The 12,259-nt window shown below is 47.6% G+C and overlaps 1 protein-coding gene across 1 annotated transcript; it reads right to left on the reverse strand.

The window, feature by feature from the left end:
- Positions 1–1,970: 1,970 nt before the first annotated feature.
- Positions 1,971–7,688, reverse strand: HHEX (hematopoietically expressed homeobox). Its single transcript, XM_023226304.3, has 4 exons — positions 7,247–7,688; positions 5,072–5,250; positions 4,865–4,915; positions 1,971–3,076 (listed from the first exon to the last, which is right to left on the reverse strand). Exons 1-4 carry the CDS (start codon positions 7,605–7,607, stop codon positions 2,855–2,857), a joined length of 813 nt encoding a protein of 270 aa, XP_023082072.1. The 5' UTR covers positions 7,608–7,688; the 3' UTR covers positions 1,971–2,854.
- Positions 7,689–12,259: the final 4,571 nt, after the last annotated feature.

Here is a 12,259-nt window from a genome sequence, read left to right on the forward strand (position 1 = left end):
CACCTCCTCCAGTTAACATGCTCTTGATTCTTAAGGACATGTTTAGATTCAGAATGGGAGCGACTTGAAGAGAGTTAGGATGAGCTTGAAACTGGAAAGCAGCCTGATTTCAGGGAATTGTCAACTTTAAAACTAGATTTTACCCCTCGAGTTTTCTAGTGTCAATCAATACATTAGTCTGTATTTCTCTGCTGAAGAGTCATGATACAGTTACTCTCAAGAATAAACATTAACCAGGGTTTATCTCCAGAAGTGAAACACACATGCAGGTTTCAGGATTACTTTAATTCAATATTACGTCCATAAGCCTCCCATTCTCCAAAAATCTGATACAGACAATCCCGTTTTCAGGAGACAGATTATGACCTTTGAAACCCTGATGTAATCTGTTAGGCAGGGTCTGGAGCTTGGAGCCTACAGCTGATGGAAAGGGAAGCTGTCCCTCTGGGTGGCCACTTTGGGTGCCCAGGCTGAGGAGACATGGGGAGTAGGGAGAACAATAATGACGGCATGAACTGAGTTGGGAATTTGGGAGCTGGAAGGGGTTCGTGTGGTTCAACTAGACCATCTTCATTCTACAAATGATTTGAGGCCAATAACTAAAACATCAACCCAAATCTTCAAACTTCCAAGTCTAACCACACCTCTCTGCTTAAGGGCTAGTACTGCTTTTCTCAGAAATCTTAATTCCCCTGCAATTCCAGGGGCCTCCTTAGAATCTAAGGAGGTAGGATATGACAAGTCCCTAAGAGCAATGACTTTTTCACTGTCTTCATCTGAGTGTCCATATCTGGAGGTACCACAGCCCTGGGAGCCAGGCCAGGGGTAGGGTCATTCCTTCACAAGTCCTTAGCCAGGAGGTACCCAACTCTACAACTAGAGGCCTCCATGGAGGCCAAGGCTAGGGAGAGAGATTTCCAGACCTCTCCCCAAAAGGTCTCTGTCATGGTTTACCTGGAATGTCAGAGACCTGATGACTCAGCTAGGCAAGCAGCTGGCACAGACTAGCAATACCCTGAAGAGTCAGAAACCTGGGCCCCCACACCCACCTAACCTCAGCCCCCCATTCTCCCTCCATCTCATGGTGCCCCCTCCTCCACCCTGCGCCCTGGGCTTAGCCATCAAACCTCACTCCCACTAGCCTGGATAAGCCCCGCGTTCTTCTGTTCCCCCTCGCCTTTCCTTCCTCTCAGCCCTCCGCCCCAGCCTCTTGCTGGCCAGAGTTACGGGGGAAGCAGGTGGGAGGGAGGAGTGCCAGTCCCACCAGCTTCTTCCACACCCCCAAGCGCTCGTATCAGTGGTTCCCCAGGGGTGGTGTCCGGGGCCGCAGCTTTGGTGTCACCTCAGCGCTTGCTGGAAATACAAATTCCCGGTCCCAGCCCAGTCCTAACAGATCAGAAGTCCAGGAACAGGGCTGGCAATGAGTTTCCACAAGCCCTGCAGGGGGTTCTGAAGTTCCCCGGGTTCGAGAACCGCTCTCAGTGCAAACCACCTCCCCGCTCCTCTCGGCCAGGGTCCCCCATCCCCCGACACGAACCTCCCCACCGCGGGCCCAGCCAAGTGGAGCGGGCGCCTGAGCCCCGGCCACCGAGAGATGACGCGGTGTTGACTCAGCCGGTCAAGGACGGCGAGGGCCAGCCCGGGGGCTGAAGCGAATCGATGGGGTTCGGACAGCCCCGCGCTTCGCAGCGTAACGTGCCTGGGCCTCGGCTCTTCCCATCGCCTGGTGTGCCCGGGGCTCGAACCTGCCCGGCTCGCCATCCGCCGGCAGGAGCAGAGCCCCAAGGCAAACGCCCCGGGAGAGACCCCAACCCACATTCCAAGCACCCAGCCGCGGTCCCGGGCCTCAGAGCGAGAGCCCCAACAAGATGCAGCCCCAGTCACTTCCTGTCCCCTGAGCCCAGCACCGCGCCAGGCATCCAGGAGGTCTAGAATAAGTGTGCAGATTTTTTAAAATCAAAGAATTAGACTTGCAACGAGGTCAGTCGTCCCACGGACGGCTTTATTTTACAGTCAAGTTACTTATTAAAAAAAACATTTTGGCCATTTTTTTTTTTTACAGTGAACAATTCTATATACACATTATAAACATTGTTTGATATAAAACAGTATCTACAATCTACTTACATTTAATTAACCTGTGACTTCTAGTTCATCTGCGATTAATTTTAGTCAGGTCAGTTTCTCTGCTTGAATTGGGAGGTACTATCCCCTTAACACCTTGGTCAAACAGGTACTAAGTGATAGTGCAAAACAAGCATTTAAGATTATCAGCTATATCTCTGACAAAAAGAACACACATCTCTGAGACAAGAGCTCTGAAATGGTTTTGGATTTAAGACAGCCGTATAAGAATGTCATATAAAAGTAAAGAATGTTTTCATTTTAAAATACTCCAAGGCTGCCTGAAATGTAGGCACCTCTGGATTTGGGGTATCCCTTTGCCTTTCCATTAAGTGGGAGATACACAGATTACAAAAAAGCCATTCAAGAAGGTCCTATTAAAACCTTTAAAGCTGTAACTTAGAAATTTAAATTTAACAAAAAGCTCAAAATTACTTTTTTATAAATAGTGAAAACAACTTATTTTTTTAAAAGAGGAATGAATTTAATCACTACAATGTCACTTTATCAAAACCACCTAAGATCGGTACATAAACTATTTGTTAAGCCAAAATCAAGGTCTCCATGTAGGTTTGTTAACTGAGCAGTGCACCGAATATTTTTAGGTTTCCAGAATACCAGAAAATTGATTCCCTTTCTTATATAGCCTTCCAGTTCTTCTATGAAGATTTTCTGTAGCAAAATATTATTCCTAAATCCAGTTTTCTGAACATGTCAATGCCAGTGGTCATCATCCAGCATTAAAATAGCCTTTATCGCCCTCAATGTCCACTTCCTGATCAGAATCCTCTGAAATCTCTGATTCAAGGTCTTCCTGGGAGGCAAGAGAGGGCGAACATTGAGAGCTATCCAAAGAAGCACCTTTATTCTGTTCACTGGGCAAATCTTGCCTCTGATCACAGGAACTGTCCAAACTTTCCAGTTCTTCTTTTTTATTGCTTTGAGGGTTCTCCTGAATAAAGGAAATGAAAATGGAGATTGGAAGGATCACAAAATGTGGATAGTGAGAGGAATAAATCAAAATGTCTCTTCATCCTATTCTATCTTTTTAGTTTACTGTTTTTAGTTTATAATCTTATTCACGAGATACATACTTGTGCTTTTCTCTCACTTTGTAAGAAAAGTTTCTGTCATATCAAAGATTATATGCTTAAAACATGAGAACCAGTCATGAACGTAAGTGTGATATATTATACCAATTGAACATGAATTCTGGTTACTTAACACCAGCCCAGACCCATGGTTGCAATATTCTCAAAAGTTTAAGGGGGAAAGAAAATCCAATCACTACAGAGACACCTTAACTTCATTCTTTAAATATTTAAACCTTGCCAATTAACAGTCTTTCCGACATTTTAAAAATAAGAATGCTAAATGGTGAATTAAGAATAAAGTTTCAAAATTATTAGATTGGATCTTTTTTCAGTCATTTTCTGGAGCAAATTTATAAACATCTACATGTGTAAATGTATAACACGTTTAAAAATCATGGCAAAGAAAAAAATGTGTATCTGGAAGGCGGCTGCCAACTGAGAACTTAGACAATTAGCTACAATTTACTTAAAATCTGGGGCAAATTTCTGGGAAATATCCCCATATTACATAGAAACCACTATTTTTAAGGTCTCTGGTAAACTAGAGTCAAGCCTTTGACCAAGAACTATTAAGTATATAAGCTAGTGAATTTTTAATCCTATGCTTGTCTAAAATGCATATAAATACTACACAGAAATATTACAACATCTATTTGTTATATAGTTGCAAGCCTATAGTCTCAACAAATAGATGTACAAGGTCACAAATTGAGAGTGAATCTGCAAATATTTAAATCACATTACAGTAATGAAATTACAGGAATTGTATTTTCTATTTCAAAATATTCTTTGGGACACTTTCTTTTTAATGAAAAAGTAATGATCAATACATTTTAAAATCCACTTTGCTTTAAATTTCTCTACTCATTGTTTCAAAGTATTTATTATAAACTGTATATACAATGACAAGTGAACAATTCAGCAATTATCAGATAACTATGCAGAATATATCCAGATTAGGACATCAAAAATGAATGTTTAGCTTTAAGTCAATAGACCTTCTTTTAAAAAACTAAATTACCCTTTACTTTTTATCGCATATTGCGAAACAAGGTCACTGGAAGAAAGACTGTTAGAAAGTTTAAGCTACTTTCCAAACAGGCTTGAATATTTTCTTACAAGTTTTATATTTCATTTTAAGAGCTGGCATTAGATGGAAAATAATTTTTAAACTCCCTGACATTTAATTCTTCTAAAAAAAAAAACAGTGCAAACAAGACTTAAAGGTGTTTGTTTCTTTCTATTTACCCTTGAGTTCTGCCTGGTTTTATTATGGCTGTGTAAATAAAAGAAACAATTTTCTCCCAAAGATAACTGCTTAAGTCATTTACTGTCAATTACTTTATCTTTCCTGCGTTAATTAGATAAACAACATATGGGATTTATAAAACAATTAGCTGGGAGTTTTACTAGCCAGTGTGTGAAAACCCAAGCATAATTGATATAGGAACCCCATTAGGTGCTTTTAGCATTACTGCCACCTGAGCAACTCATCCTGAATTTCAGCAGGACTATTTGTCTTTTTAATCAAGGTGAAGAGGTTAAATAGTCTCTTAAATGACTTTTGCATACAACCCATAACAGCCTTGCACTGAGATAACGTGATAAAAATATTTATTTCCATAGAAACAGAACCATGACCATACCTGTTTTAGTCTCCTCCATTTAGCGCGTCGATTCTGAAACCAGGTTTTGACCTACAGGAAAGAGAGAAAGAAAACTTGCCACGAGCCCCCGTCGGGACGTGCCAGAGGGCAGGGTGGCTCCTCGCCTCTCTCTCGGTGACCCGGCGATCCCTGCCCCAGAAGCCTTCCCTTCCCCGGAGGCGACCCCAGGCCCCCAAGCGAGCTCACCTGTCTCTCGCTGAGCTGCAGCATCTTGGCCAGACGCTTCCTCTCGGGCGGAGAGAGATATTTCTGCGTCTCGAACTTCTTCTCCAGCTCAATGGTCTGGTCGTTGGAGAACCTCACCTGGCCGCCTTTCCTTTTATGCAGGGGCCTCTGCAAGAAGGGGCTCCAGAGTAGAGGTTTGCCTGCGGGCGGAAAGAGCGACGCTCACCCACGGCCCTGGAGCGGCCTGGCCAGACCCCAGAGCTGCCGGGCCCAGGACATGACAAAGGTAGGCCAGGAGGCCACCCAACCAGACACGTTCACATACACCCACTGGCACGTGGACCTAACACGTTCCCATCAACACACAAACATACCCAAAGTCACACCTGACACCGCAGATGCACACAGCCTTGTACACAGACACGCAGCTGTCACACCTAGAACTAAATCCAGACATATCTTTAACCCCGAAAAAAATGCGCACTACCTGCTGGGCTTACTATACCACCACCCTCTTTCACCAGTGGATCTCGGATTTATACGTAACTTTTTGCCCCGTTGGATCTCCCTTGGTGGGCCGCACTTTCGAACACCGGGTGTGTGCGTGTTGGGGAGGAGCGGGGCTGCTGCACCGCCAAGGCCTGGCTGCGCAGGCAGCGCTCCGGCCCGGACGCCTGCATTAGGCCGCGCGAGGAGCCTCCAATCCTGGCTGGGGGAGCCGCGGCCTCCTCTGATTTCACACCCAGCACGCGGGGGCGGCCAGTTAAAGCCACCCCATGGGCTATGGCAACATTTCCGTCAATGTGTTTCCTGTTGGTCTAGCTCGAAAAACCCTTTGCTTCCTCCTGCGCGGTCCCAGCAGTAACCCAAGGAAACTCAGGGCGCACTGTGAAAACGTTAGCCCCCAGGTCCGGCCTGGCTGAGGGTCCCGCTCCAGCCCCGACAGGCGACCACAGCCAGGCTCGGGTCGCATCATCAAACCCTCGAGGCTGGAATCAGACAGGATAACAACTCAAAATCACAAAAGATGAACTAAAAATACAATCCCCCTCCCTGTAACGGCGAGAAGGTAAGGTAGAGGGCCGAGCTAGAGGCCGCGCCATAATAATGGCGACATTAAAATGCTAATTAAGACGTTAATTGTTTTCAGGGTCCCTACTGAAGCTTCTAATAACAGAGTTCATTTAAAACTCTAGAGGCGCCCCGTTTCCTTATTTACCCTAGGGCTCCAGACCTCGAAGGCGCCAAGGGTCACCCACAGCGCGGACCTCGGGCGGCTTATTTCTTAGGCCGCACAGTGAGGGGACAAGCCCCGAAGTTCTGGAATATATGCCCTATGTGTCCCTGCTTCCCTTCCTAACTGGCGACCAGCAGCTGCTGCTTCCTACTCCCAAAGTAGTGTCGGTCGGTATGTCCGTCAGTGTGCAGGCCTGCACCTCAACGCTTTGAAAGCTAGCATTGTTTTTTCGAGATTTTGCTTGCGTCAGGCTTCAGACTGGTGCAAAACAGCCTCGAAAAAAAAAATAGGAAGCAACTGGTTATTTTAGCTGCCATAAAGTCACATCCCACACAGAGGAAATGAACAATATCAGAAAAACGGATCCCGGCTATCAGAAGTCGAGTGTTTCCTGAATTTGTCTGTATTGAGGATGTCGATAAAATAATCAGCAGCGTGCACTACTCCGGGGGAAGGGTCTGCTTCATGCAGCCAGGAAAACACTTAACAGCTTCTGAAACCAGATTTACTCCTATCGAGAACTCAAGATTTCCTGTATGAACGGAAAGGGTCAGGCTCTTTCACTGCACAAGCCTGTTGAACCAGGTCCAGCCCCGTAGTCACCCGGGCCCGGCTGCCCCACGGGGGCCGGCCCAGGCGCCTCGACGCCCCTTTCGCCATCCCTCCCGCTAAGGGAGCCCCACCCCGGGTGACACGCGCGGTCCACGGCTGCCCTCGCCGCGAGGTCTATCGCCTGCCCGCGGGCCCCGACGCCTGCAAGGTGCAGGAAAACCAATCTGAGTCACGGTGCGGTCAGCCCCGGCCGCGCGCCTCCCGTCGCCGCGCGTGCCCGACAGCCGATTTTCCACCGCTTTTGCCACAGCCGTCTACGGCCTGCCCCCTTAGCCCCCTTGGCCTCCCCGGCGCTGCCACCTGCCGGGTGGCGCCTCCTCGCCCCCACCCTCGCCCGGCCGCCTTACCCAGCGGGTCGTGGCGGAGCAGGGCGTGCGTGTAGTCGTTCACCGTCCGCGGGAAAGGGTACAGAGGGCCCCCGAAGCCGCCGGGTCCGTAGGCAGCGGCCAGCGCGGCGGCGGAGTGGTGCGAGAAGGCGGGGTGGATCGGCGTGGGCTCGTACACCGGGGTCCGGTAGGGGGACACGAGGCTGGTGAAGGAGGAGTTGGGGGACGGCAGCGTGGGGGCGGGCGTGGGCGCGGCGGGCCCGCGGCCCAGGATGTCCTCGATGTAGAAGGGCGTCGGGTGTACGGGCTGCAGCAGCGGCGTGGGCGCGTACAGCGGCACCCCCACGGCGCCCGCCGCCGGTCCGGGGTGCGGGTACTGCATGGCTCCGCCGCGCTCCGGCCCCTTGCAGAGCTACTAGCTCGCGCCGCGGCGCTACATTTATCCGCGCTCCGCGCTCCCGGCGATAGGCTCCGCCGGCCGCGGGGTGGGGCCGCGCTCGCTGGCCCCTTCCTGCCGCCGGGCCCTGCGGCCAATGGCGCGGGGCCCCAGGAGCTGCCGCCCGCCCCCACCCCGGCCCGCCCAGCCGGCCGAGCTCCCCGCCCCCGGGACGCGCTTGCTCCCAGGCTCCGGGGACCTGGCTCCCTGGTGCCCCGCCGCCGCCGTCGCCCCTCGGGGCTCCAGGCACCCCGGCCGAGGACGCCCTCGAGGGAAGTCCGGGGCCGCGTGCGTCGGGGGAAGCGCGAGGAAGGCGGCCGCCTGGAGTGCGGGCTCCAGCGGCCCTGTCCACGGTCCCGAGGCACCTCTGCCGAAATTCGGGGGCGCCGGCCGGCCCCGGGCCCGGGGTGGCAGCAGCCGTTTCCAGGCGGGGGGGCAGCAGGACTCGGCGGGAGCAGAGGCCGCTGGCCTAAGACGCCTTCCCAGTGGGTGCGCTCCCTGGATTAACAGTGGCGCTGGCTGTCACCCCGGCCGTCTCCCGAGCTCAGAGCGGGACAGCGCCTTGGGTTCCTAGGGCTGCTCCGCGGCCCTTAGCTGCGGCCCGGCGGCGTTCGGATGGCTGGCGTTCAGGTGCTGCGGGCTGTTGGCCGCTCCACCCGGTTTCATTTGGAGGCCTCGGACTCAAGCCACTTCCGCGAGGATGCTGGCAGAAGCCGCACCGAGCAGCAATCAAGTGGAGACCCGGGTTCTACAGCGCCGGGCGGAGGCTGTGCAGTCTTCAATCCAGTGGGGGCTGCTCCGTGTCTTTTCTGCCGGCTCTTGAGGGTCGCAGCTGCGCGCAGTCTGACGCTCTGGTTTTGCACGTGTTTTCTATTGAAGCAGTCCGTACCGCTGGCCCTTATGGCCTCGGCTCTGTGCGGCTCCACTCGCCTCCGGGGCAAGGGGGCATTTTCTTGATTGACGCCCTCCTGCGGTCGTCACACCTCGCGGTGAGCCGTTTCTGCTAAGGTGCTCCATTAATCCTGGAAATGGAAAGACTTCCCAGCTTTTTCTATTGAGACTTCTCAGGTTTTAAAGTTTATAATTTGGAACTATTTGTCCAAACGCAGCGGGACCACAGTAGGAAGAGGCGTGGACTGTGAGCCTGACCGCCTGTTCGAGTTTCACTTCGCACATTTTTGTTGAGCAACTAGTGTGTGCCAGCAGTGAAAAGGACAGATGTAGTCCGTCTCCTCACGGAGACAGGAAACAAATTTTAATACATGTATGTGCTAGGAAGGAGATGTACACAATGATCTAAAACCTGTAACAAGGGGACATCAGCTATCTGGGGGACATTAAGGAAGGGAAAAGCTTCCCAAGAATTGATGTTTGAAAAGTGAGTAGGTGTCAGCAAGCCCAGGGTGCTTTCACATTCCAAGTCCAGAGAACAACAGCATGTGAGCGTTGTTAGTTAATGCAACTTTCATCAGGTCGCCGTCCCTGCGTTTTTCTCACCTGAAACATTTGAGACTTGGCCTAAAGGCTCCTAATCTTTTTAGGGTAGTGTTAATAGGTATCTTTCAGAATCTAATGACAGACAAGAGCTACAAGCCCAGACAAACTCAGAAATGTACTACACTGTCATTCGAGTTAAAGCATGTTGGGGGTAGGTAAGAATGTAATTGCTCTATTATATAGTACATATAAATTATAATTTTATATATTCTATGATATAAACTATCTCTGGAAGGATAACGAACATTGGTTGACTATGAAGAAAGGGGTGGATTGGAGGGAGCATGTATAGCTGTGAATATTTGGAGACTTGCACTAGATGGATGTATGACCTATTTGTCGTATAAGTAAGTCCTTGAAGAAGTGACTGATTCTAGGTCTAGGGCAAGAAAAGTACAAGGTAAGCTCAAAGACATCTTGTGCCAGAAACCGTGAAAAGAAAATAGGGACCACCTTGGAGTGGTTTCCATTGGCAAAATTTGGGGTGATTTAAGCTTTAAAAATACATCATGGATTTATACCACTTTGAATATAACAATTCGCGAGTCCGTAGTGGTACTCAGAGAGGGAAAGGTGCAGTGGATGTGAAAGCTGGAAGAATGCCAGCTAACAGATGCAGAAAAATTGATACAATCAAAAAACGTAATAATTCTTTCACGAGTCATCATCAACTAACGAGTTAAATGTTGAGGATGAGGATTTTCACAAGGCCTCATAATATCCCAATTAACTGGATTCTAGGTTTTAAAAAACTATGAAAGACATTGCTTTTTATGGGGGGATAATGGGGACAAACTATGAAGTATATGTTAGTTGACATTATTAATCTTCTTTTAGATGTGATATCGGTATTGTAAGTTACTTTGGAAAATGTCTGCGATCTTGGGAGTTGCAAGCTAAAATGTTTAGGGGTGATGGGTCATATCTGCAGCTTACTTTCATATGCTTCAATATATACATATATGTGCACACACATCTACATGTATATTTATACACACATATCTATGTATATGCACATATATGTATATATAAAGAGGGAGATATCACAGGTTCAGTTCCAGACCACTTCAATAAATAAACATAGCAATAAAGCAAGTCACATGAATTCGTTGGTTTCCCAGTGCATATAAAGGAGGTTATCTTTACGCTATACTATATTCAGTGTTCAATAGCATTATGTCTTAAAAAACAATGTACATACCTTAATTTAAAAACACTTTGTTACTAAAAAAATTGCTAACTATCGGCAAGGGGTGTTAGCTCACTCCTGTAATCCTAGCATGTTGGGAGGCCAAGGCCGGCGGATCACTTGAGGTCGTGAGTTCAAGACCAGCCTGGCCAATATAGTAAAACCCCGTATCTACTAAAAATACAAAAATGAGCTGGAAATTGCTTGAATCCGGGAGGAAGAGGTTGCAGTGAGCTGAGATAATGCTACTACACTCCAGCCTGGGCAACAGAATGAGACTCCATCTCAAAAAAAAAGAAAAAATTGCTAACAGTCATCTGAGCCTTCAGCAAGTCATAATCTTTTTGCTTTTGAGGGATGTTGCCTTGATGTGGATGACTGCAGGGTGGGAGGCACAGAAGATTGGGGTGGCTGTGGCAATTCCTTAAAGACAACAATGAAGTTTGCCACATCTGTTGACCCCTCCATTCATAAAAGATTTCTCTGTAGCATGTGGTGATGTTTGATAGCATTTTAATCCACAGTAGAACTTTCAAAATCGGAGTTCATTTTCTCAAACCCTGTGCTGCTCTATCAAGTATGGTTGTGTAATAGTCTCTCTTTTTTTTTGTCCTGTTTTTTTCCTTTTTGTAGAGAATGGAGTCTCACTACATTGCCCAGGCAGGTCTCAAACTACTGGGCTCAAGCTATTCTCCTGCCTCCGCCTCCCTAAATGGATTACAGGCATGAACCATTGCATCCAGCTATGTAATATTCTAAATGCTTTGTTGTCATTTCAATAATGTTCACAGCATATTCAGCAGAAGTAGATTCCATCTCAAAAAAACACTTTCTTTGCTCATCCGTAAGAAGTAACTCCTCGTCCATTCAAGTTGTATCATGAGATTGCAGCAATTCAGTCACATCTTCAGGCTTCACTTCTATTTCTCTTGCTGTTTTCAGCACATATGCAATTACTTTCTCCACCAAAATCTTGAACCCCTGTGAGGGTTGGAATCAACTTCTTCCAAACTTCTATTAACGTTGATGTTTTTACCTCCTCCCATGAATCATGGCCTCTGGAGTGGTGAATCCTTTCCAGAAGGGTTTCTCTTGACTTTGCCCATATCCATCAGAGGAATCACTATCTATGGCAGCTATAGCCTTACAAAATGTATTTCTTAAGTAATAAGATTTGAAAATCAAAATCACTCTTTGATTCATGGCCTGCAGAATGGATGCTGTGTTAGCAGGCATGAAAACAACATTCATCTCTTTGTATATCTTCAGAGCTCTTGGGTGACCAGGTGCATTGTCAATGATCAGTAATAATTTGAAAGGCATATTTTTTTTCCTGAGCAGTAGATCTCAACAGTAGGCTTAAAATATTCAGTAAACCACATAGTAAAATGATGTACTGCCATCCAGGCTTTGTTGTTTTATTTATAGGGCACAGGCAGAGTAGATGTAGCATAATTCTTAAGGGCCCTAGGATTTTCAGAATGGCCAATAAGCATTGCTTTCAACTTAAATGTCAGCTGCATTAGCACCTAACAAAAGAGTCAGACTGTCCTTTGAAACTCTGAAGCCAGCATTGACTTCTCACTAGCTCTGAAAGTCCTAGATGGCATCTTCTTCCAATAGAAGGGTTTTTGATCTACGTGTAAAATCAGTTTAGTGTAGCCATGTTCATCAATGATCTTAGTTAGATCTTCTGAGTAATTTGCTGCACCTTTTCTATCAACATTTTCTGCTTCACCTTGCACTTTTATGTTATGGTGATGGCTTCCTTCTTTAAACCTCATGAACCAACCTCATCTAATATCCACCATTTCTTCTGCAGCTTCCTCACCTTTCTCAGTCTTCATAGAATTGAAGAGAGTTGGGGCCTTGCTCTGGATTAGGCTTTCGTGTAAGGGAATGTTGTGGCTGG

This window comes from Piliocolobus tephrosceles, chromosome 9, assembly GCF_002776525.5.
Source record: "Piliocolobus tephrosceles isolate RC106 chromosome 9, ASM277652v3, whole genome shotgun sequence".
NCBI lineage: Eukaryota > Metazoa > Chordata > Mammalia > Primates > Cercopithecidae > Piliocolobus > Piliocolobus tephrosceles.

Bases quoted from the DNA above. Each gene is read 5' to 3' on its own strand.
- HHEX (XM_023226304.3), bottom strand. From the start codon at position 7,607: ATGCAGTACCCGCACCCCGGACCGGCGGCGGGCGCCGTGGGGGTGCCG. The intron at 4,916-5,071 runs GTGAGCTCGCTT...TCTTTCCTGTAG, and splicing joins TGCAGCTCAGCGAGAGACAG to GTCAAAACCTGGTTTCAGAA. The intron at 3,077-4,864 runs GTATGGTCATGG...TCCTTTATTCAG, and splicing joins AATGGAGGAGACTAAAACAG to GAGAACCCTCAAAGCAATAA.